This window comes from Phyllostomus hastatus, unplaced genomic scaffold (assembly GCF_019186645.2).
Source record: "Phyllostomus hastatus isolate PE091 unplaced genomic scaffold, TTU_PhHast_1.1 phas_contig_34, whole genome shotgun sequence".
Taxonomy (NCBI): Eukaryota; Metazoa; Chordata; class Mammalia; order Chiroptera; family Phyllostomidae; genus Phyllostomus; species Phyllostomus hastatus.
The window spans coordinates 24,497,730-24,524,576 of NW_025333857.1; the positions used below are offsets into that span (position 1 = coordinate 24,497,730).

The 26,847-nt window shown below is 39.6% G+C and overlaps 1 protein-coding gene and 1 pseudogene across 3 annotated transcripts in view; both read right to left on the reverse strand.

Moving 5' to 3' along the window:
• Positions 1-218: 218 nt before the first annotated feature.
• On the reverse strand, positions 219-317 carry LOC123820353 (annotated as a pseudogene).
• Positions 318-9,355: 9,038 nt separating this feature from the next.
• Positions 9,356-26,847, reverse strand: part of PDCD1LG2 (programmed cell death 1 ligand 2) — a 62,703-nt gene continuing 45,211 nt past the window's right edge. For 2 of the 3 annotated variants that reach the window (XM_045840947.1, XM_045840948.1), the window contains exons 6-7: positions 25,377-25,491; positions 9,356-11,313 (exon numbers count right to left, since the gene is read on the reverse strand). In XM_045840947.1, coding sequence (XP_045696903.1) covers positions 25,421-25,491 — 71 coding nt within the window. In that variant the 3' untranslated portion in view covers positions 9,356-11,313; positions 25,377-25,420. The remainder of the gene's footprint in view (positions 11,314-25,376; positions 25,492-26,847) is intronic. The other variant, XM_045840950.1, reaches the window with a different exon arrangement.

Sequence of the window (26,847 nt, forward strand, 5' to 3'; positions counted from 1 at the left end):
TTTTCCAAATGTGTAAAAAATAAAGCAGGGGACTCTATAAAAGTAATCCCCCAAAATTTTTAAAGAAACGACAGATATTTATATCCTAATAACACTTTTATTGCCGGAAGCACCACTGCTGTTTCAGGACGTCACAGCGTCTCATCAATCGCCAAGCTTTGCAGAGCTCCAGGTTTCATATCACAGAGGACAGATACTTAAAGTGAAATGTACATGTTTTTAACGTGGAATGGTTCATGAATCTGCATGGCATCCCTCAGCAGGGGCCATGCCAGTCTTCTCTGTATCCTTCCAATATGTGCTGCCCAAGCAAGCAGTATAAAATAATGTTTTACAAAAGTACAATACATTACCAAAAATCTTAAGAAATAGAAAAAAGGAGGAAATTACACACAACCCCACCACTTTAACAAAGTCATAAAGTCGTTCCAGCCTTTAGTCCTATTCTCGCTTTTTTCTTATTTATTTATTTATTTATTTGGATTTAACATTATAATTTAAAGCAAACAATTATTATAAGACCACTCACATCATTGCCCCATTCTGATTCTCTCTCTCTCTGCTCCCCTTACCTTCAGTTATTATCCTCAGGGGTCTAGGGCTTTTATAGAATTTCAGATACAGAGAAATGACTTTGGTATCAGTTAGCTTAGGTTTGAATCTGGGCTCCACTGTGTGGACTTGGGAAAATTAATAAGCAACTTTGTCTCAATTTTCTCATCTGTACAAATTTCTCATCCTTATTCATTGGGTTCTGTGAGCATGAAAAGAGATAATGTTTGTAAATTGAGTATTACAGTGATAAACTTAGAGTAAGTGCTCCATGTACAGAAACTATTTTTTCACTTAAAATTATAGCAATGATTTCATACTTCTATAATCTTCATTACTGTCATTTTATGGCTAGATAGTAGGGTAATGCAAATATAAATCACCAATTAGTTCATTTTCATTTTGTTTGACAGGTTATTTCCAGTTTGGGACCATCTACATAATACTGTAATTAATGTATTATTTTTCATATAATACACGTTTCACTTTAGTCTATAGATTTTTGTTAGAAAAATCCTCAGAATGGTATTTTGGGGTAAAAGTATGAAGCTTGATGTGGTTTTTGCTACATATTCAAGCATGTATTTTTGAGCAAATTTTTTGTACCTTGCTTTATTTCATTCATAGTTATGTCAAAGCTTTCTTTCTTAAAATCATATATTTATATGTGCAATGGACTCCTCCATGTCTTTAGCCTTTTCTAAATCTTTTGGATTATTTTCTTAGAGTAGATTTATGCACCGAATTATTCCAACTGTAAGATACACCAGACCATAAGACACACCCAGGTTTTAGAGGAAGAAAATAGGAAAAAAATTTTTTGAAGCAAAAAATGTGGTAAAATATTTAATAACATAAATAACATATGCCACTGCCCCGCCCACACACACACACACACACAGTGAGCCAGGTAAGCTGCATTCACACTATAAGGCGCACCCCTTTTTCCTCCCAAATTTGGGGGTGAGTGTGTCTTATAGTCCAAAAAACATGGTAAGTGTAATTACTTGAACAAATGGTATGACAAATCATGTGGCCTCTTATTTATAGATAAATCACCCTCCAAAATAGTTGTATGTACTGATTTATATGACCACTAACAATTTATGAATCTACCAATTTAACAACATATTGTTATGATTTAAAAAGCTTTCCCATTATAATGCTTGAAAAGACCTACTCAAGTTTTGTTTGATTTAAATTTTAAATTATCTGTGAGTTCAGCATTTTATTTTCTGAAATTTGAAGCAAGGAGAATTGAGACCCCGGGCAGCTGCCTGTTTTCATTGTGCCTGATTCCATTTCTCCTCGATCCGAACTACTCAAAATTCTAGGCATTTGTTGCTTCCTCTGTACTTCTTGCAGATGTTCTGTTTTAACATAGAATTCTATTTTTATAGAACAAACAGAACTAAGCAGAAAACATGCTACTCTCTTTGAGTTTACTTCTCCTAAGAGGAGCCTGCTGTTGAGAATACACAATTACAGACACGATGTTATAGGAAGCAGCTGATGGCCTCCAGGAGCACCCTTGTAAGAGGCAGTTCCTTGTTGGCATCACCAAGGTCTTATCTTAAAAGTTCAGAAATATGATTCTGTATACTCAGAATTAGACTAAAAGACTGGATGGTGCTAACCAAACTTCGAAAACACTTTTCTACAATAAAAAAATAAAATGCCATTAACCTGCAGATCAGAAACTTGCTTCAGAACATTCTATTCCCATAGAAATGTCTACATGAGAAGTGAAATTATAATTAGCTTCTTGGTAACCATTGTTAGGATGGGGCAGGGAGCAGGAATGGTGGTCGGAATGATTTCAGTGCCTGATATCATCGAGCTGTGTGAATCTGAGGCATTCATTGCCACTAGAGGGATAAACCTGACAGGCGATTAGAATCCATGGGCCAGGGACGCTTCTCCATTGGACAGGCTTGGGATTCACTAACACATTTTGCCATGCTGACCTCTTTTTCCTCGACTTCGTGCACATTGCCTTCATTTCAATTCCACAATATTTGTAAAGTATTTTCTATGTACCAATTCTTGTATTGGGTTCTGAAACTACTTAAATACATAAAAATCTACTTCTGCTCCCAGGCACCTCATAGGCTTTTGGAGAAAACAGAACACATATATAATCTAAAAATACCATATGACAGAGCTTGACTGTGTCACAGGTCTGGGATCTGATTTCTTGTCACATGGCTGGCTTGCAGAACTTTAAGACTAGCTCTGCTATGTCACGTGAGCAATTTATCAAATTTCACTGGGCCTTAGTTTGCTTACATGTAAAATGGAGACAAGAATGGTCCCTATTTTATTGAATTGTGAAGTTTAAATGAGATATAATTCAGGTAAAGCAATTAGAACAATGTCTGGCACATGGTATGAAAGTTACCTATAATGGTCCTGGCTGGTGTGGCTCAGTGGATTGAGTGCCAGCCTGCGAACCAAAGTGTCACTGGTAGGATCCCCAGTCAGGGCACATACCTGGATTGTGGGCCAGGTCCCCAGTTGGGGGCACGTGAGAGGCAGCCACCATTGATGTTTCTCTCCCTCTCTTTTTCCCTCCCTTCCCCTCTCTAAAAAAATAAATCGATCAAATCTTTTTTTAAAAAGTTCGCTATAATGATAACCTCAATTAACCTCATGATGGCTACTGGCAATATGACATGAGCAATCTGATATTTCAAGATCAACAGAAGGAGGAATGTATAGTCTAACCCTCCCTAGAACTTTAACACATTTATATGCCATGATAGTCAGAAATATACTATCAGGAAAGATGGGATGATTAACTTCTGAAAATGTGACATTGCATCTCAAAGTTGGAAGTGTTTTTCTTCATAGGTCTTATATGATAGTGATTTTTTTAAAGAATAGGCTCCTGACATCCTGTGCTCTACATTCCAGGAGAAGTCCATAAATACATTTTGACACTTTCAGCACCTCAGAACAAAGGTTATCACTTTGATTCGGATGCTCTGTCCCAACATTTAGCACACACCAGGGTTACATTCAATTTGATTTCCCAGGCTAGTTGTGAATTCCTTGAAGATAAAGCCCTCTTCGATTCTTAGCCCCTAACATAGAGTCCTGTGTACAGTAACAGCTCATCCGTTGTCGACTGATTAAATAAACGGTGTTGGTAGTGGACATTGGTGTCTGCTTCTCCAGCACCCATTCCTACTTTGGGGACCTATTTGACATCCCACTTGTGGTTCAAATGTTCTCAATGGAGCTCCAGACTTAAGACATTACTCACATATTCTTTCTTTTTGTTTCAGTGGCTGGTTTAGGAAAGAGCACATAACGTAAACTTGTCCAGAGAACATCTTTGGGGGTTTTTTTTGGAATTCTGTAGAAAATACTCTCTCTTTTTTTGGTGAATTTGAACAGGGAAGGTTTTGTAACTCCTGGCAGCCATCCTGTAATCATGAAGGCAGACCTGACTGTCATGGCCTTCAGGTTTTGTCTGGGCTCAGATTCCAGCATATTTGCGGGGACAGGGGCAGAATCTAGCTAAAAAGTGAAAGGCTTATACTCCAAAAAACTTACAATGTTTTCTTTTTGTCTTCTACACCAAGTTTAATTTTTATTTTATTATTATTTTTTATTGTTGTTCTATTACAGTCGTCCCAATTTCCCTGTTGCACTCCCCTGCCCTGCCCATCCCTCACTTCCACAGTCAATCCCTACCCTGTTGTCCATGTCCATGGGTCATTTGTACTTGTTCTTTAACTAGGCCTGTCCCCTTCTTTCCTCCCTTATCCCCCACAGTTCTTAAATTTATATTAGAAGAAACCTAGCTCACATATATGTGGATGGATTCTAAGAGTATTAGATACCTTTAGAACAGAACATTGGGTTGGGGCCAAATTTAGAGAACCTAGATATAATACAGCTTTCATAGATTTTCAGACTTAATGCTATGACAGATTGTTATAGTAATAGTCCCCAGGGAACCAGGACACTTTGGTTCCCACATGGCTCTCTGACTTTCTTTGGCCAATGGGATATTAGCAAATGTGTTGCCAACAGAAACCTAAAAAGCACTTGCACACTGGGGCTTGCCCTCTTTTGTGCCATGTATGGACCAGCTTTCATGTTGAAGAAGCATGGACTAACCTGATGGAGACAACATGGCCCAACCAGTAGCCTGAACCAACTCTAAGACATGTGAGTCATCTAAGACCAGCATCCTCCAGCCAATCTGTCAACTGATTGCAAATGCATAAGTGAGCCCATGTAAAGCAAAAATGACTCCCACCAGCTGAGCCCAGTACAAATTGTTTAACCTATAAAATCATAAAAACACAAATGATAAATATAAGCCACTAAGTTTTGTTATACAGCAAGAGCTAGCTGAAACACATATATTCTTAAACAGCTAGGGGTGGCTCTATTGGCTTACTTAGTTGTCTGAAACCTGTGCTCAACTGTAGGCTACATTTGATGATGTTCAATGGACAGAATTTCTCTGATATAATGTACAGGAAGAATTCTAAAGGGTTAGAGAGGTAGAAATAATGGAGTAGTTTATCATGTGTAACCTGTGCATCTTGCCTTACCCCACTAGGCTCTGACAATGTCCAAGGTATATTCCCTTCACTAAAGCATTGAGAAATGCATTACTGAGGGAGCCAAGCAATCTTAAACATCTCCAGGTGGCTGTTTTCTGTAGGCCAAGGATAATAGTGGAGAATGCTGCTATTGAGATGGGCTTCCTGATTTCAGTGGGTAAGATGAGATCCCAGAGTGACAATCAGAATTTGTTACTTCAGGAGGTCTCTGGTGGTAATTGACCCTAACAATTAAACATATGGCCAGACTACCAAAGCATTATTTGATCTATGGAATAGAAATCTGACTTGAGTTCTCACAGCTGAGAATCATAGCTTTGTCAATTCCCGGACCTTATCAGTTCACAGATCTGAAGCTCCTGGTTGAAGAGAAAGATGGGACCCTTTGAGAAAGGACCCTGCAATAATGCCACAAAGACTTATGGTAGGTCTTTCTCCAAGCCATCCCCAAAGGGGCTTGAAGTCATTTTCTCAGGTGTCTATGCATTGGGAGAAATGGAAACACCCAGACTTTTCAGGGATTCCTAAACACCACTCCAAAATGACACTAATGTTTAGGAACTCCCAAGTGCCACTGTGGTCCACTGGTCAAAATAAGGGCTTACAATAGTCCTCCTTATCTGTGGTTTCACTTCCCAGTTTTAGTTACCTGCAGTGAACTGTGGTATAAAAATATTAAATGGAAAATTTCAGACATAAACACTTCATAAGTTTTCAATTGTGAGCCCTTTTGAGTACCATGATAAAATGTCACCCTGACCTGAGATTTCCTGTCACACCCATTGATCCTTTGTCCACTGTATCTTTGTTCTATTTGCTCCCTGCTGATTTGTCACTTAGTAGCCATCTCAGTTATCCGATTCACTGTCACAGTATCTCAGTGATCGTGGTCAAGTAACCTTATTTGACTTAATAACAGCTCACAAATAAGAGTAGTGATGCTGGAAATTAGGACATGCCAAATAAAACATGTAAAATGTTTCCTTTAAGTGAAAAAATGAGAACAATAAGATATTTTCCAGAGAGAGACTACATTCACATAAATTTTATCAGAGTATATTGATATAATTGTTCTATTTTTATTTTCCTTTAATTGTATTTTGTTGATTATGCTATTACGGTTTTCCCAGTTTTTTCCCCTTTGTTCCCCTTCACCCAGCCCCCAGCCCTTCAGGCAATTCCCACACCATTGTCCACGTCCATGGGTCATGCATATATGTTGTTTGGCAACTCTATTTCCTATTCTGTATTTTACATCCCCATGACTCTTCTGTAAGTACCAGTTTTGTACTTCTTATCCGTGCACCCTTTTTGGCCATTCCTCTGACTCTCCTCCCATCTGGTAACCATCAAAGTGTTTTCTGTATTTATAATTCTATTTCTGTTCTGCTTGTTTGCTTATTTTGTTTTTTGGATATTTTTTATTGACATTTTATTGCTCACAGTTTTGATCATGTTTTCCTTAAATAAATCCCTTTAACATTTCACATAATAATGGTTTGGTGGTGATGAACTAACTCCTTTAGCTTTTTCTTCTCTGGGAAGCTCTTTATCTGACCTCTGATTCTAAATGATAACTTTGCTGGGTAGAGAGTAATATTGACTGTAGGTCCCTGCTTTTCATGACTTTGAATATTTCTTGTCAATCCCCTCTAGCCTGCAAAGTTTCTTTTGAAAAATCAGCTGACAGTCTTATGGGAACTCCATTGTAGGTAACTAACTGCTTTTCTCTTGCTCTTTTAAGAGTCTCTCTTTGTCTTTAACCTTTGTGATTTTAATTATGATGTGTCTCGGTGTGGGCCTCTTTAGGTTCACCTTGGTTGGGACTTTCTGTGCTTCCTGGACTTGTATGTCTATTTCCTTCACCATTTTGGGGAAGTTTTTTGTCATTATTTTTTCAAAAAGGCTTTCAATTTCTCATTCTCTCTAATTTTGGCACTCCAATGATGTGAATGTTGGAACACTTGAAGTTGTCCCAGAGGCTCCTTACACTATCTTCATTTTGTTTGGATTCTTTTTTCTTTTTGTTGTTCTGATTGGGCATTTTTTGCTTTCTTATATTCCAAATCATTGATTTGATTCTCACTTTCATCTATTTTACTGTTGATTCCCTATACATTATTCTTCATTTCAGTTAGTGTATCCTTCATTTCTGACTGGTTCTTTTTCATGGTTTCCATGACCTTTTTTATGCTGTTGAAGTTCTCTCTGAGTTCATCTGCTCTTCTGAGATCACTGAACAACCATATAACCAATGTTTTTAACTCTGGGTCTAGTAGATTGCTTGTCTAAATTTCATTTAGTTTTTTCTCTGGAGTTTTGATCTGTTCTTTCATTTGGGCCATGTTTCTTTGTCTCTTAATTTTGGCAGCCTCCCTGTGTTTGTTTTGATGTATTAGGCAGAGCTGCTATAGTAGGTGTCCTTCTGTAGGGTCCAGTGGCACAGCCTTCCTTATCTCCCAAGCTGGATACTCAAGGTGCACGCACCCACTGTGTGGGCTGTGTACACCCTCCTCTTGTAGTCAAGCCTTGATTGCTGTTGGCAGGTCAATGAGAGTGATTTACCCAGGCCAATCAGCTGCAAGGACTGGCTGTGACCATTGACCACCAACATCTGACCACCGTGGGAAATCAATTGTCTAGGGGCCCACTCTCCAGAGCAGGACTTACTTTAGCCGGGCTCTGGTGCCCACTGAATTTACCCCTTGAGTGTGTCACTTGTGGAGGTGATTGGTAGTGTTGCTCCCAGATGGTCTGTATCTGTTCCCTGGGTATGCTGGCTCTGGGGCTTCCTGGGAGGTACAGGCCAAGGTCAGTCACCACTTGTGTTCTGTCTGAGTCTACCTGGCATAAGCTACAAAGCAATCTGCAAATGTCTGCTACTTTTGCTGGGTTTGGAGGTGCCCAAGTGAGGCCAAGCTATGAACCAAGATCAGCTGCTTCTAGTGCCGAGTCTGGGGCCACTTATCAAGAGGTATGGGGCTTGCTAAGTTTAGATGCTGCTTGTATGAGAGGATTTAGGAAAATCTGAAGCATGAGCCAAGACAAGCTATTTGTATAGAAAAGCCACTGGAAACAGCTTGGGTGGGTCTGAAAATGGGGTGGCATAGAGCCTCAGGGAATCACCAGAGTTGGGCAAAATAGTATGAACCAGGTTGATGGAGACTCAGAAATGGCACCTGTCTGCTGGCTCTGTAGGGGAGCTGGGAGGCAAGGGCTCAGAGAAGGAACAATGGCTTCTGCCAGCAGTACTACTTTGGAGAAAGCTGTCCCCCAGCTCTTGCCCTGATGCCAAACAGTTCAGTTCCTCCTCATATGCCTCTGGTGCCTTTCAAATGGCATGTAAGTTTGGGTGTGGGCCCTTTAAGAGGAACTGCCAGGGAGTCCAGCAGTTTCTGTCTTCCACAGCCTAAATTCCTACTGGTTTTTACAGCCAAAGTTATGGGGACTTATCTTCCTGGCACTGGAATCTTAGGATGGGGGGCGTGTTGTGGAGCTGGGACCTCTCACTCCTTAGATATCCCTCCCAATTTTTACCTGCCATTTGTGGATATGGGACCAGCCTGTTGCACACCCTCTTACCAGTCTCAATGTGGTTTCTTCAATTCTATAGTTGTAGGACTTCCATTCATCTTGATATCTGGTGGTTCTGAATAATGGTTGTTCTGTACTTTAGTTGTAATTTTAGTGTGGCTATGTGAGGTGAGCTCTGTTTACCTAGGCTGCCATCTTAGCCTTCTCTCTTATTTTACTATTGTTGTTCATCTCTTCCTGTGCCTACTTTATAAATTAAACTTCATCATAGTTGTGTGTGTAGGGAAAAAACAGTAAATATCAGGACTATTTGTGGTTTTAGGCATCCACTGGGCATCTTCCACAGATAAGGGAAGAATAGCGTACGGTGGCCAGGTGTTAAGTAGAGTTTGGGCCCAATTCCATGTCATCATCATGGATCATTAAAGATGGTAATTACGGAGACCAGTCAGCAACATAGGTGTGAGCTTATGATACAATGACAAATTTGAAAACAGGATAGAAAATTACATGTATAGCTATAGCTGAAATATTGTACATGTCTGGATGAAGAGCAAATACTGACAGCAAAAGCGAAAATATATTTGCTTGGATGATGAGATCATAGGTGATTTTTGTTTGTATGCTTTCTCAATTCCTTAAACTCTCCCAAATGCCATTTTTGCTTCCTCTGTAAAAGGTACTTTTTTTTAACTTAAAATTCATCTCGTTCTTTTATTTTAAAGATGGCCATTTATATACTTTTTAACGAATCATATGAGATCATAAAAGGTATAGTCATTCTCCTCAAATTTATAATGATTCTCATAGCCAATCATGCATGAGGTATGTATCACATGCAAGATGTCCCACTAATGACAAAATCCCACAATTTCCCTGCTTTCCAGGAACTTACATTCCAAGAGGAAAACAGAACTATTGCTTAAATGCACATGATTTAAAACTGAGAAAGAAGCTCTCCAGAGAGGAACAAAGAAAACATTGCTCTGCCCAAAGTAAGAGCTCATATTCAGCTGAGGAAAATCAGAAAATATTCACTGGGAGAACTAGCATCTGAAGGGTGGATAGAATTTTGCCAGGGAGAAATGAGGTCCCAGAAAGGAGGTGTTATGTGTAGAGGAGAGCCCATACATGGGACTCCAAACTGATGCTGGTATAACTTGGCTGGAAATTCCTTGGAAATCCCTTAGGAGAAGGATTCAGGAGAAACATTCTGCAGCTTTGATAGGGTCCGGGCACTGTCTACTTAGCAAAGGATAGTGGCCAGCACATAGGGGATTACTAAGGAATCCCCTTTATATATACACAGACACACACATATACATATATATTTGGATGGTTCATGGGTCAACTAATGCCTTGAGTTTCATGTCCCCATCACAGATACAAAATTTAACATGATTAAACTGCTGCTGCTGTGCCCGGTTACCCACTCCCCACCCCACCTTGACATACACATAATGGGATCCCGCAGCATTTCTATAGTGCCAACAATCAAAAGCCTTGACTAGCTGGTTTCACAGACATGGAAACTGAATTACTAAAGGGTAAGTTTAAAGTCATATGCCCCAATAGATGGGTTATCTTGTAGTTACATGGGAAAATGTTCTTTAACATCAGAAGTGCACACTAACTCAGCCAGTGCTGATATTTCTGAATGGTTCAGAAAAAAAAAAAAAAAGATCTTTGTATACTTAGAAATTTAGAGTACATTTGAAATTATTTTAAAATTTAAAAAGTACTTAAATATTAAACCTTAAAAGTAAAATTTGATATGGCACTTAAAAAAATGGAGTCATATAGAGGGCCAGGAAATAAGCCTGTGTTTGGGGCTTTGACCATTATGGCTACTCATCTGAGATCCTTGCAGCATAATTGCATGCCAAATTTTTAAAATGTGTATCATGGTTCCAAGGTTAATAAAAAAACCCAGAATTTATGGAAAGAAAGATGTAGTTTAGAACAATAACAAAAAATCACCATTTAACACGGTACCATTATAGGTGAAATAAATGCTCTGTGATTTAGACCTCACAAAAATGCTCAATGACTTTTCTCCACAATTTGTAGTTGGCCACTCTGTGTACTTACATGCTTCCTGTTAATTAGAACTTGAATGCATTCAAGATTCCAGTGAGCCATAAAACATGTCCATTATGGCTTGACTTTGTATAAAGCCTTATCTGTGAGCTGATAGTCTTGATAGGTTTTTCCGGTATACAGAGGAAACAACATATAAAAATAACTCTATTGGCAATCTTTCCCCTTCTGTAACGAAAATTTCCACTTATCTCTACTTCTGGAAATTACTTTGGAATTCTTTAGTCTGACAGCAAGAAGGAGCCTCAGGACACTCACGGGTGTCCAGGATCCAAAGCGGTCATTTTCTAAAGTGCAACAGTGCTTGCTCAGTCACAGGCGGCAGAGGTGAGAGCTGGAGAGCTGCTCAACTTCCTCTAAGCACACCATGACCAGGTGCTGACTAGTCTTGTTGCAGTCTCCAGATTAAAGTGCCGGGTCACACAAGGCATTTGAAAATTACAAACATGTTCTGTGGGCCAAAGGACTCTCATCCAGGGTCCAGAAGCTTCTTGAGGATGTCCCAACAATTCACCTCAGCTCCGGAGACACAGGTTCAAATCTGAGGAGAAAAGTCCACAAATAGGAAAATTACTTTTCTGATAAGAAAATAAAGAACTTCTCAAAAACAGATTGGAGTGGAGGAGAAACTACTTTAGGGGAAAAAGCTCGTCTGTTTAGAGGCAGCATGGTTCAAAACCTTCTTTCTACTCCCTCTACCGTTGCCCTAAGTCCAAGTCTTCAACCTCTCTCTCCAGACCTATTGCAAGAACCTTCTTCCCTCCATTCCCTGGACTGCAGACAGCTCAGAGCTACTGAAGCATAGTTCATAGGGCTCCCCTATTCAGAATCGTTTATAGTTCCTCGCTGTGCCAGATATTTGTTTGATCCCAGAGACTCAGCCTCCACCCTGCTCTACGCTGCTCATGTCCCAGGGGGATGACATTGTAGACTGCAACACTGGGCTCTCTTCCCCCTGGCTTTCAACCCATCCTTTTCCTCAGCCTAGGAGAGGAAGGAGATCGCAGCAGGTGGCAGAGTGAGGCTGTGGTACTTATTCCTCCTTAGCAACCTCCCAGACAGTTTGCAGGTTGAGTTTATCCCTGTGTTAAAGTCCATAGCTCCTTGTGGGTGTCCCTTTCCTCCTGTTGTCCTTGCCAGGGTTCCAGTAACTGCACCTTTTTTTTTTCTGCTTCAGGCCTAGGGATGGTTAAGTGTTTCCTGCTTTCGTTAATTCCAGAGTATTCAATATCTTTTGCTGATCTTGTCTAACCCTGCTCGTGTCTTTGTAAATAGTTAAAAACTTGTAAAATGCTTTGTCACCTCTTCTGTAAACCCTGTTTCCTGCTGAGAACTGACTGAGGTATCCATATCCAGTGTGTAATATCTAATCTCCTTTGCCTGAAATTTATGGCTCATAATTCGGCCCCCAGAAGTCTTTCCTGTAATGTTACACATGGCTCTTTTCCAACTAGGATCACATGCCTTTTCCTACAGATCCCCCACGTCTCCCTGCCTCTCCGCTTTATATCCTATGTCCCCTCTATCTAGACAAAGGGCTCATGTAAAAACAAACAAACAAAGAAAACAATGTAGAGACTGGATCAATTGCTGGGGGATATATAGAAAGCAGATGTCTTTTATTTTAACTTTAACATGCCAGTAAGAACAGTTTCTTGAGTACCTTATTTCCAACACTCAATTGTATGGATCTTGGATGATTATTGTTGTACTTAATTTACTCTTACAATTCCCAAATAGTCTACCTGACATAGAATCTTGAAAACAGCAGCTACTTAATACATCTTTGAGAGTGGATGGATGAATGAATGAGTTGCATTATACTGGGAATAACAAGACATTGTGTTTTTCTTTTCTTTTTTTAAGTATATTTTATTGATTAGGTTATTATAATTGTCCCAGTTTTTCCCCCTTTATCCCCTTCTGCCTGGTATCCCCCTTCCCTCCAGCAATACCCCACCTTTAGTTCATGTTCAAAGGTCATGCATATAAGTTCTTCAGCTTCTCCATTTTCTATACTATTCTTAACCTCCCCTGTCTATTTTGTACTTATCAATTATGCTTCTTAATCCTTGTACCCTTACCCCATTCTCCCCCTTCCCTCTTCCCATTAATAACCCTCCAAATGATCTTCGTATCTATGATACTGTTCCTGTTCCAGTTTTTACTTAGTTTTTGTTTTTTAGAATAGGTTGTTGGTAGTTGTGAGTTTGTTGTCATTTTAATGTTCATAGTTGTGATCTTCTTTTTCTTAAATAAGTCCCTTCAACATTTCATGTAATAATGGCTTGGTGATGATGAACTCCTTTAGTTTTTTCTTGTCTGGGTAGCACTTTATCTGTCCTTCCATTCTAAATGATAGCTCTGCTGGATAGGGTAATCTTAGTTTTAGTTCCTTGCTTTTCATCACTTTGAATACTTCCTGCCAGTTTCTTCTTGGCCTGCAAAGTTTCTTTTGAGAAATCAGCTAATAGTTTTATGGGAACTCCTTTGTAGGTAACTCTCTGCTTTTCTCTTGCTGCTTTTAAGATTCTCTTTATCTTTAATCTTTGGCATCTTAATTATGATGTGTCTTGGTGTGGTCCTCTTTGGGTCCATTTTGTTTGGTATTCTCTGTGCTTCCTGGGCTTGTATGTCTATTTCCTTTGCCAAATTAGTTTTTAATTTCTTGCTCTTCTTCTTCTCCTTTTGGCATCCCTACGATTCAGATGTTGGAGCTTTTGGAGATGTCCCAGAGTCTTCTTATTCTCTCCTCATTTTTTTTTTGAACACTTGTTTTTTCATTCTGTTCTGGTTAATTTTTTATTTCTTCCTCGTGTTCCAAATCATTAATTTGAACCCCAGCTTCTTTCCTTTCACTATTGATTCCCTGTGGATTTATCTTTCACCTAGTGTAGACTTAATTTCTTTTATGCTTTTGCTATACTCAGTGAGTTCTCTGAATGTCCTTATCACCAGTGTTTTGAACTCTGCATCTGCTAGGTTGGCTACCTCTGTTTGGTTTAGTTCTTTTTCTGGGGTTTTGTTCTGTTCTTTCATTTGGGCCATATTTCTTCATCTCCTTGTTTTGGTAGCCTCCCTATGTCTGTTTCTGTGTATTAGGTAGAGCTGCTTTGACTCCCTGTCTTAGCACACCTGTTAAGTTATATAGGGCAGAGTCTTAGATATTCACCAGGGTGTGGTAACCCGCTTCACCACTTTGTGGCTTTGTATGTGGGGGAGGGGTTAGCAAGGGGACAATGCTGCTGCCTGGCTGCTAGAGGCTTGCTCAGCACTCATCCCATTTCCTGTCACTTCACCCACTTTCCATATGCGACTGGCACCCTTCTAGCTCTTGCCCTGGTGGTGGTTCACAGAGTGGGTGGGTTTGTATACATTTTAGGGCCATGTGGACCCTTCAAATGGACTCTCATGAAAAACCAGCAGTTTCTTCCACTGCCTCAACCCCTAGTGGTTTTTACAGCCAGAAGTTATGAGGCTTTATTTTCCTGGCACTGGAACCCTGGGCTGAGCAGTCTGTCCTAGGGCTGGGACCCCTTGTTCCCAAGGTATCCCTCCCAATTTTTATCCACCACACATGGATGTGGGACCCCCTGTTCCGCTGGCTGCTGCCTTGCAGCCTCTGCCACGTCATGTCCTCTCCCTCTTTGCTCCCCACCTCTGCCCCTCCTACCCATCTGGATGAATATGACCTTTTTAAATCTTAGGTTGTTGGACTGCCATACAGTTTGATTTTCTGACAGTTCTGGGTGTTTCTTGTTTCGAGGTTATTTGTGATCCTTCTTATGATTGTACAAGAAGGCAAAGTGTGTCTACCTATGCCTCTATCTTGACAAGAAGTCCTGTATTTTTCTTAACATCCTTTAGTTTCAATCTCACCATCTCTAAAATGAGGAAGCCAGCTATGTAGGCTCTAACAAACCACAGATTGATGACTAAAATAAATATTTTTTAAAGGCAGCATGATATATATCTATGGCATCAGAATCCACGACTATAGTTTTACTGGGTGACAGCTTGGCTGTTTGTGTAAGAGCAAGAAGCCACGAGCCCAAATTGTAGCACAAGTGAGTGAGGTTAGCTGCAGGAATAATTTACACAAATGGAAGGGCAGTGTGCCATATACAAGACTCAGGTGGCCTTAGTTCTACCACTAAGTTATAAGATGACCTTGTGCAGTCACCTCATCTTTTATATCCTTGCAGTATGTATTCATCCCTTTCAGGCTGGCTGGGCTAAGAATCTCTGAAAGGCAACTAAGACATTGGTAGGTATCATTGAGAGGGCATATAGTGTTTCCCTCCTTAAAGCTGACAAGGGCCCAGTGAAGAGTCTTACGTAATGCGTCTAACTACAGGATACAGAGAAGTGAGGCCAGGGCCAGGGGAAGTAGTTAAAAGGGCTTTGGAAAGTAAGCTCTTTATCTAGTAAGCATCCATGGGTAATTAAAAGTGATACATTGGAACAGTTAAGGATGTACTGAACTATAGACAAAGTTTAGGAAACATATAAGAAGAAATCAATATATGGTTCCATAACATAAAGATAATAGTTACAAGCATTTTACTGTTTTTGTTTTACTTTTTCAGGGGAGAAAGGAGGTGTGGTAGGTATATTAAAACCATTTTTTAGGACTTCTGGCCAAGATGGAGGCATAGGTGGACACACTGTGCTTCCTTGCACAACCAAAAGGACAACAACAATTTAAAAACAAAAATCAACCAGAACTGACAGAAAATTGAACTGTATGTAAGTCCGACAACCAAGGAGTTAAACAAGACACATTCATCCAGACTGGTAGGAGAGGCGGAGATGGGCATACAGAGAGGGCTTGAGGCAGAGTGGTGGTGGAGGACCTGGATGGGCAAGGCAGTGGCTTGCAGACTCAGCTGGATTTTGGGGCAGGGCATGCAAGGCTGCAGCTGACCAGCAAGACTGCAGTGGTGGCTGGTGGAGCAGGCAGTCCCACATTCATGTGCAGATAAACCAGGAGGAACAACTGGGGAGCAGGACGGACTGCACAACCCAGTGCCCCAGCACGGGGAAATAAAGCCTCAAAACACCGATTGAAAACACCTGTGGGGGTTGAGGTGGCAGTGGGAGAAACTCCCAGCCTCACAGGAGAGTTTGTTGGAGAGACCCACAGGGTCCTAGAATGTACACACACCCACCCACATGGGAATCAGCACCAGAAGGGCCCAATTTGCTTGTGGGAAGCAGGAGAAGTGATTGAAAGCCGGCAGAGAATGGAGCAAGTGCCATTGTTCCCTCTCTGACCCCTCACCCACATACAGTGTCACAACGAAGCAACGTGGATTACCCCTCTGGGGTGAATACATAAGGCTCCACCCCTCACTATGTAACAAGTGTGTCAAGACAAAAAAAAAAAATGGCCCAAATGGAAGAACAGATCAAAGCTCCAGAAAGCCAACCTATCAGATGTCCAGTTCAAAACACTGGTAATCAGGATGCTCACAGAATTGGTTGAATTTGGTAGCAAATTAGATGAAAAAATGAAGGCTATGCTAAGTGAAATAAAGGAATATGTACAGGGAACCAATAGTGATGGGAAGGAAACTGGGACTCAAATCAACAGTGTGGACCAGAAGGAAGAAACATCCACCCAGAAAAGAATGAAGAAACAAGAATTCAAAAAATTGAGGAAAGGCATAGGAACCTCCAGGACATCTTTAAACGTTCCAACGTCTGAATTATAGGGGTACCAGAAGGAGAAGAGGAAGAACAACAAATGGAAAAGTTATTTGAACAAATAATAAAGGAGAACTTCTCCAATCTGGCAAAGGAAATAGACTTCTAGGAAGTCCAGGAAGCTCGGAGAGTCCCAAAGAAGTTGGACCCAAGAAGGAACACACCAGGGCACATCATAATTACATTACCCAAAATTAAAATTCAGGAGAGAATCCCAGAAGCAGCAAGAAAAGGAGACAATTACCTACAAAGGAGTTCCCATCAGACTGTCAGCTGATTTCTCAAAAGAGACCTTGCAGGAAAGAAGGGTCTGGAAAGAAGTATTCCAAGTCATGAAAGGCAAAGGCCTACATCCAAGATTGCTCTATCCAGCAAAGCTTTCATTTAGAATGGAAGGGCAGATAAAGTGCTTCTCAAATAAGGTTAAGTTACAGGAGTTCATCATCACTAAGCTCTTATTACATGAAATGTTAAAAGGATTTATCTAAAAAAAGAAGATAAAAAATACGAACAGTAAAATGACAGCAAACTCACAATTATTAACAACCACACCTAAAGCAAAAACAAAAACAAACTAAGCAAACAACTAGAACAGGAACAGAAACACAGAAATGGAGCTCACATGGAGGGTTATCAACAGGGGAGTGGGAGGGGGAAAGAAGGGGAAAATGTACAGAGAATAAGTAACCTGGATGGTAGATAGAAAACAGACAGGGGGAGGGTAAGAATAGTATAGGAAATGTAGAAGCTAAAGAACATATATGTACAACCCATGGACATGAACTAAAGGGGCAGGGGGGAATGTGGGTGGGAGGGGGTGTGCAGGATAGAGGGGAATAAAGGGGGGAAATGGGACAACTGTAATAGCATAATCAATAAAATATATTAAAAATAAAACAATGTTTTAAATAGAGCATTAATGATGTGGTAAGTATATTTTCATATCTTACTTTTTTCTTTTTATTATATAGAAAGTATTTTCTCATGTATTAATCCTCAGAAACAGAAGTTTAAATGTTAGCATATGGTCCATTGAGTAGAGGTTCCAGTTATATTAGTCAGGGTAGACTAGATTATGCTGCAATGACAAACAACTCCAATATATTACACAAAGGTATATTCTTGCTCATGGTCCATGTCCATTGTGGCACAGCAGGGGCCTCTGTTATTTGTAGTTACTTGGAGACCCAGGCTGATGTAGCAATCACTAGCCCAAATGTTGCTTGTTACCATGCCAAATGTAAAAAGAAAATATGGCAAAGCACACACTAGCTCTTATACCTTCTACCTAGAAGTAATACACATCACCTATGCTTACATTTACTTGACTAAAGCAAGTCACATGACCACACTTAACTACCAATTAATTGCAGAGAAGTACAAACTTATTGTGCACACAAAAGCAAGAGATCCAGGAAATATGTAAAATAACATTAATGACCACCACATCCATAAAGGACAAGGATGAGAATAAGCTATCTCTTTGGTCAGTTAGTTTGACCTGAGTCTTTTTATTTTATACTGTTAAAGTCTTGAAGACCCATCTGGGGATACTGAGAAGTCTGGATTTCCAGAAGAATAAGAACAGGCAGCACCTTCTCCAGAGTTGCTCAGAAAGTTAGGGGCAGAGCCATGGAGTGGAAAACGCAGCCCTGAGCAGCTGTTGTTTGAGCTTCCAAACCCTGCCGGGTGCTCCCATAGTAATCACGTCTCACTTAAGTCCCTGGTCAGTGAAGCAAAACCAACAAGCCCTTCCCTGCTTAAGTAGAAAGGGACAATATTTATCTGAATAAAGTCTTATTAGAAGTGAGTGCAATGGACATGCTCTGGGCAAGTCCCAAGAGTCCATCTCCCAAGGCCATGCTAAGTAAGAAAGTGAGAGCCCAGAATGGCTTCTGAACAGCCTGGAACTCAACACTGTCCCAACACAGTGTTTGGGGGTGAGGCAGAGCTATTGTGGCAGGAAATGGGTATGGGATAGTGAAAGCCCTGAGCTGGCTGGGTCTAATTACTTCCTAGTGGGGCCTGTCCTCAGACTTCAGGAAGCTAAGGTAGGAGTGGGGTGGCATTAGATCATTTAGTACAGAAATAAGTACATCAACTATGGCAGAAGGTAGAGAAAGCCAGGGAGAACCTCTAGGTCACCAGTCAGCAAACTTTCTCTGTAAAGGGCAAGACTGTAAAAAATTTAGATATATTATAAAAAATAAAAATAAAAAATATATACACACACACTATAACATAAAGATAATAATTATGGACATTTTATTTTATTTATACACACACACACACACACACACACACACACACACACACACACACACACACACCTCTATTGGAATTATTCAACTCTGCCAGCAAAGGCAAGGGAAAAGGTCTGGATGTTTTGTGGGCTGGGGGAGGACACAATGAACATGGCTTTGTTTCAGTAAGATTTTTTTTACAAAAACTATTGGCCCCCTTTTAGTTGATACATATCACTGAATAGTAGAGTTAACTCTGGCTGATTCTCATTTAATAGGTGCTTAATGAAAATACAATATTTCCTAAGATGTAATGGGCTTTTAAAGGAAGAGAAAGGCCCTTGCCTACTTTCTACAAACTTATAATTTAGTACTTTGGAAACTACAGATGTTAATTATGTGAGCTTTTTACCCAGCATAGATGCTATAATTAATACAATTATTTTTCTTTAATAAATGTATGCCATACAGGATAGTGATGTTTATAACTTGGCCCCATGAACCCAATTTTACTAAATCTAATACCTGTTTGCTCAGGATAAGAAAAAACAATTTAAAAGTAAATGACAAATCAGAGAAAACTTATAAAATACACAGCAGGCAATGGGTTAACTGTAAGAAAAGGCATATTAAAAAGATACACAAAAGATGTGCATAAGCAATTCCCAAAGGAAAGTAAAACTATAAATATATGAAAAATGTTTTATCTCACTCATAATTTTAAACTGCAAATTAAACTAACAAAGACTTCCAATTTTCAAATTATCAAAATTTAAAAATAATACCCCACATTAGGACAACTGATAAAACTAGTTCTTTCATATGTTGCTAGTATAAATAGGTACAACTTTTTAGAGGGCAATTCAGCAATACATTTTGAGCCTATAGTTTACCCCAGTAATTCAACATCTTAGATTTTTATCATATGGTAATAATCATAGTTGTACATAAAGATTTATATATAAGGCTATTAATTCTGATCATGTTTAAATAACTAAAATATAAAATAACTCCATGAGGTAGGTACTAAATGCCCAATAATAGGGAATTAGTTAGATAAATCCTGGTACATGCATACAATAAAACATCATAGAGCCATTAATTATATTTTTAGTATATAGGTAATACTAATAATATAAATTAAGTAAGAAAAACAAGGTACGGATACTATAATTTTGTAAAAATTTACATATGAAAAATATTAGAAATTAAATGGCAATATTAAATATTAACCATGGTAATCTCTAGGCAATGAGTTACAAATTATTTTTAATTTATTTATACTTTCTATACTCAGAAAAATATATATAATTTTTAAAATGTTCTAAAAATTATTATATGGTATTCTTTTTTGAGCTGGCAGATACAATTAAAATTAAACAAGATTTATCTTTTGGTGGTAAGCCAAACTTGGCCAAAATCGGTTACGTTTTTAAAAATTTATCACAGAATAAACTACCTCATTTTTCAGACCATAAGACACACCTAGGCTTTAGAGGAAAATAGGAAAAAAATTTTGAAGCAAAAAATGTGGTAAAATATTTAATAACATAAATAACATAATATTTCACCAATGTAAATGTAAGCAGAACTGAACAGCAGCATTAGCAACCATTATTCCCCCCAAATTTGGGGGGAGAAAAACAAAAACAAACAACAAAAAAGTGCATCTTATAGTCTGAAAAATACGGTGAATGAAGCACAGACAAATCGGCATTAAGACAAACATCAAACACCCAATAGTTGCATTAGCCTTAATATCTCACTCCATTATCTTGACCAGGTAGACATAAAATACGGACACATGGAAGGAGACAGAAAATAATGCTGTGATCACATGCATTAAGAGTTGTATAGACTGTGTGTACAATGCAGAGGGAACATAAAAAGGGGTGAGGCAGCGAGAAAATCTGACACATTAAGCAAGGGAGTAAAATGTAGTATATAGGTGTGGGCTCTGGACTTGGATACCTGGGTCCATGTAAGCCCGGAGAGGAATTGGAACTTGAGAGTATGTATCTAGCTCACAGAAAAACTTAAATCTAAATCTCTTGAATTTTAGTTATGATCTGTTTTTTTTTAACAGAAATAAATATTTCAGGCATAAAACAAAGTATAGAGAATAACACAATGGAACACCTATAAACTCATCACCGAGTTTAAGAGGCTAAATGTGGTGTTTATCATTTCCATGCTGTTTTTGTACTCTTACTTCACATGACTGTTTCCATAAACACTGATGACCAGTTGTTTGCATGTATTTAAAAATCTCTATAATAGCCCTGGCTAGTGTGGCTCAGTGGGTTGAGCACTGGCCTGCCAACCAAAGGGTCACTGGTTTGATTCTGAGTCAGGGCACATGTCTGGGTTGTGGGCCAGGTCCCCAGTAGGGGGCACGAGAGGCAACCACACATTGATGTTTCTCTCCCTCTCTTTCTCCCTCCCTTCCCCTCTAGTAATAAATAAATAAAATCTTTTAAAAAATCTCTGTAATAGGTCATATGTTACCTATATCTTTCTGCAATCTGTCTTTCCTCTCAACATTATATTGTTCAGATTTACCCATCTCAAAAATACTTCTGGTTTTGGTGCTTTCATTTGTATCACTGTATGGTCTTATTCATCTGTTGTCTTATTGGTTCATATTTGATTATGTCTAATTTGTTGTTATTATACATACAATACCAAGTATATTCCAGTGTGATTTCTACAATGTCTATGTAAGTGGTCCTGACCTCTTTACATTACACCACATATTCTCAAGTAAGTGAGGCAGAGAGTAGAGCTTTATTCTCTCACCTCTCAGGCTCTCCCTTCTCTGGGTTGGAAAGCACAGAGGGTGACTATAATTGGTTGAAAGGGGGTGGGAATTAGTCCCATTACTTTAATTTGACTTTTGATTAAGATAGTTACTTTATTTTCAATTTTATATGCCATTAAAAGAGGGTATGTGATTTTTCTGTTTATAAGGAGCTGCATTGGTTAAAAATAGTTCTTATATCCATTAATCCAAAGAAGTCACTCTAAAATAGTGCAATATTCAGACCGTGTGGCAGGCTACAGGGTAAAACATTTAGGGTGGCAGCAAGCCTTTGAGCATTTCTCAATTCCCCAAATAGATGCTCTGCCTCTATTGCTCAAATCATAAGCTCGTTCCTGAATATTTTCTCTCTGGGAGAGAGATTGCAAACTAGCCATTGACAGATTCAGTTAGCCCACAGGCATATTTTATTCGGTTTGTTTGGTATTTGAAACACTTTCAGCGAGCATTTAATAACTAGGACACTTTATGTAAAAGTCTGAGTTTTTATCTTCTCTGGCAATGTTAGGCTAGTGAAAAATTGACAAGGAATAGTCTCTCCAATTTGTTGCTGTCCTCGCTACTCCCTATTTGATTACACTAGTCCTTTTGTACTCATTTCATCACCTGCCTGGCCCTGGTGGGCATCTGAGTTCACCACCTCTCCTCTCAGGCCTTTCGCTATTTCTTCCTTATGCTGAACAGCTGAAGGAGTCACTTATACAAAGACTTCAAGCTAATGAAACTCAGACAAATACTGGGGTCTCTCCAATAGAAACTGAACTGTAGGCCAAGTAGATCAATTTACAGGAATGAAGGATTTTTTTTGTTTGCTGGGAAATGGATGTTTCAGTCAGGACTGCCAGTGCTGAAATTTCTCTGAGCCAAGAAAATTTTACTGCTGATTCAGAGAAGTTCAGTGTAACTGGACCTCAATCCAGGGCCTGTGCTTCATTTGTTTCCTTCTTTCAGTGCACAGGGATGAGTAACAGGGACAATAGGTATTTTCACATATGGCTTTCAGGGAAGTGGTAAGGGATAGGGAGTGTATAGGAGACAATTTCACTCCTTTGAGTCTCATTTGTGCCTATGACATGACATATCTTATGTTTAAGCCAGATACAGACCCTGTTATTTGAAGATATTCTAGGGTTGTTTTCATAATTGGTGCCCCTGGAATTTGTGGGATATATTCAGCAAAATTCTAAAATGAGTAACTCTGAATATTCTGAGTAGCTGATACAAAGTTATTTAGACATGTCTATGATTTGCCTATCATCATTTTAGAGAACTCATGAACTCATGTGTCACAACATGTGACTTTTAGATTACAAAAGGAGAGGCAACTTTCCCAAGAAAGCTAAAAATACCCATTTTACAACATGATCCAGGACTGTCAGCCCCAACAAACAGCTTTTCCACGGTCTAAGCTTTTTACCCAACCAACCTGAATGATTTCAACAACCTTACTTCTCCTGACCTCCAGATCACATCTGTTTTCTTCTACAAATTCTAGCTCCAAGTCTGTCAACCTCATGAAGAAACTTCTATTCCCTTAGCATTACCCTTGACACACAGCCCCCATCTTAATAATTACTGCAAAAACAATAGTTGTTGATTGCATCATAGCTGAATATCTTCCCCTTGGTATTAAATTTTGACCATGTTTCTAAACATGTGACCTCACATGTCCTATGCGGTGTTCTCTAGGAGTCTTTAGGCACATAGACAGATCAAAGCTACATAATTGTTCTGTACCTGTACAGTAGACACCATCTTTGTCCTCCAAGAAAGATATGGAACAATGCAAGGTTGTGAGAAAAACTAGCTGAAATGTCATCGAACAGGAAAATTTTGTACAGGCCCAAAGTATTCAGTTACCCTTTGTGCATTAATAGAACAGTGGCTATTTCTTAATGCAAGCTGGAAGAAAAAACTAGGTGAAGAAGAAAAGTCATGACTACTTAATAGTTTCATTCACTTCACGCCTGTTTGTGGTGACCTATCTTTTTGTTGTGTTTAAAAAAGGAAAATTCCAGTGATGGAATAAAACTAATGAGACAATTGTTCTGTTTATAGGCTAAAAGATAGAAGAACAAAAGTAAATTGAAAACAGAATAGCAGTCAAGATGATGTCATAGGTTAACACTGTACCCACATCCTCCTATGGATAACCACATCAAAATTACAACTAAACTACAGAACCATCATTGACAACCACCTGAAATCTTACTGAGGAGAAGCCCTATAATAAGGATATAAAGAAAAAGCCACATCGAGACTGATAGGAGGGACAGAGATGCAAATGGGTTGGTCAGACCCCCGTGTGTAGTGTATATTATACAGAGCAGGTTTAGCATCTGTATCTGCCAGGTAATTCTTTAGACACTGGACATATATTGGTGAATAAGAGAAACAGTCCCTGTACTTGTGAAACTTAAAAACTCATAAATGAAAGAGAATTTGACATTATTTTTGTAATGACGTCAATATCACCCTGGAGCCCTAATCTGTTGAATAGCTCCACTTACAGGAAGATGGTAATCAGAATCTTTAATGGACTGACATCTGCCCTCCCAATACACCGTGGTATGCAGAGTTGGTCACTGAGGCATAGGCAGGTAAATCTGTCTAGGAGCCAAGGAGCTTTCTGAACAGAACAGGACTAAAATCAACTCTCTCTGATAAACTGAGAAGTTCATAAAAGCAATGGCTCAAGAGAAGGATGTTAGGACTGGTGTCCCAGGCTCACCATAAAGGCTGAGAGCAGAAAGAGGCTGGCTGGACACAGCTGAGGCTAAGGCAGGAAGGCCCTCCTCTCTTATCAGCCCCGGCAGGTCCTGCTTTGGGTGCAATGCCAGAGCATGTGAGGGGAGCCAGAAGAGTTGTCATCTTGCATCACTCTGATCTGTACGCGTACTGGATCAGCAAGTGTACCTTTGGGTGGTGGATGGAGACACCTGGAGGGAACAGGGATGTTGCATGGCAGGAGTAGAAACAGCAGCAGCTTAAAACCAGGGTCCTCTGGTGACCTGACTTAGCTCCTCAGTAGCCTTATTGGAAGTAGCACTGGCCCTGTGGGCTAAGTAAATCTCCTGGAAGTTTGTGGGAGGTAAGAAAGTACCTGCTGTAAGAGGGAGACATTGGACTTCTTAATAAGAGGGACAGATGGATGCTTGAGGAATTAATTGGAAAAGTAAAAGATATGCAATTGCATTTATACCTCACTATTAAAACAGATCCTATATGTGCAATTGTGTGCTGAGTATATTGAAAGAAGTAGGTGCTATCATATCATCTGACAAGGAGATTTAATGTAATCGGTGGGGTTAGGGGGTAGATTCAGGGGAGGCTTGATGAAATATAAGCTTAGCTGAGATTTAATGGCTGACACCAACTCTGGCACAATAAAAATAAAGTATTTTAAGAAGAGCAAATAGTATGTGAGAAAAACTCAAATTTGAAAGAGGGGGATGTCTTTAAGACTAGAAAATTCTGTATGGCTATTAAAGTTTGGATAACAAAGGTGATGGTGATTCAGTACAAAGCTGGAAACATGAGTCACACCACCCAGTGAACAATAGAAAGCCATTGAAGAAATCTTAATAGAGGAGAGGTGATAGATTTGAGAGTTTAAAAGACCATGCTAGCTAAAATTAAAAGTTGACCATAGTGGAGGCAGCAGGTAGCTGAGTTTGGAGGCTTCTGCGCTCATCCAGTTGGACTCAGCTGTAAAATGATCATTTGCATGTCACGTCCCATGTTACACATAGAAAAATCATCTTGAAGAAGTTAAGTGATTCTTGCAAGACCATACAACTAATAAATGGCAGCATCATGTCCAAACCTAACCTTCTGAGCTTGGCTTAAAGCTCTGTCCACAGTACCAACTGCTCTCAAACTTTTTCCATCACCATGAGTTCATGCACATGGCCACTGCGTTTCCACACTGGTATCCGTGTATCTCCTATGTAAGAAAGTAGATCCCAATGCATACGAGTTAGAGAGGGAGGTTAGTATATAGACAACCATTGTTGAACTCTCATTCATTAAAAACAAAACAGGAATCATTTGTGAATTTATTTACTTAACCCTTATTAGTAACAAATGTCTCCCCCACTGCAGTTGGTACCTGAACCTTGCACCCAGGATTGGAATGAGGGTGAGAGGAGGATTTTTTTCCTGCTCTACTTTTGAATATAACTCCATTTTATTCTCCCAAAGGGAGTAGCGACAGAAGGCTCTGCTGCTCATTTCTGAAGTGTCTAGAGGGTTCTCCGCCCCAGGCCTGGAAACCTGGTATAAAGCTATTTCTGAGAGGAATGTGTGAGGGAAGTGAAAAAAAGAATGGCAGAAGATAAGAGTCTACTGAGCTGCATCTGCTATGACTCTCTAATCACAGATTGGCAGAAGTGATTCTGTTTAGTCAAAGTTCGGTCAAAGGACCTTGTGATTCCTCCTTTATAGTGAAGCGCCCTTGACCTGCATATCTTTCATTTTTCTCTCTTTCTCTTTTGTTTCTTATTCCTCCTTTTCTCTGTTTTTTTCCCTTCTTCTTCCCTCCCCCTTGTTTTGACAATAGCTCCTTGGGTTCAACAGTAGGGGGATTTAGTTCTTGGGTTCAACAGCAAGCTAATGCATATGGCAATGGGCAAAAGTAGAGTATGACAATATTTCATGGCAGATGAGAATATAGAAGTTAGACTATAAAAGCAGGAAAATAACCACTTAAAATCCCCCCAATCCTCAAATAGTGACTACTCGAAGTTCCTACTGAGTTACTCCCAGATATCATTTCTTTTTTTAAAGACAAAGTCAACTTCCAGTCAAGTTGGTGGCATTAGCAGACACGGCTCACCTCTTTATACAACCACATCAAAATTACAACCAAAATATAGAATAGCCATCACTCAGAACCATCAGAAATCAAGTTGAGTGGAAGTCTGACAACTAGAAATTAAAGAAACCATATCCATCCAGACTGATAGGAGGGGCACAGATTCAGAATGGGCTGGTCTCACACCCATGCGTGGTGGATAAATATTCAGGAGGGATGTCTTGTGAGTGAGGAATCCCAGTCCCACACCAGACCCCAGCCTAGGGTGCCAGTGCCAGGAAAATAAGTTCCCATAACATCTGGCTGCAAAAGCCTGTGGGGATTGGGTTGGTAGAAGAAACTTCTGGAGTCCCAAGCAGTTCCTCTTAAAGAACCGACACACGGACTCACCTACTCAGATTCACTCCCTCTGAGCTCCAGGACTGGATTACCAGGTTGAAAAACACCAGTGGTACACAGGGAGAAACAGAAGCATCTGGCATCATG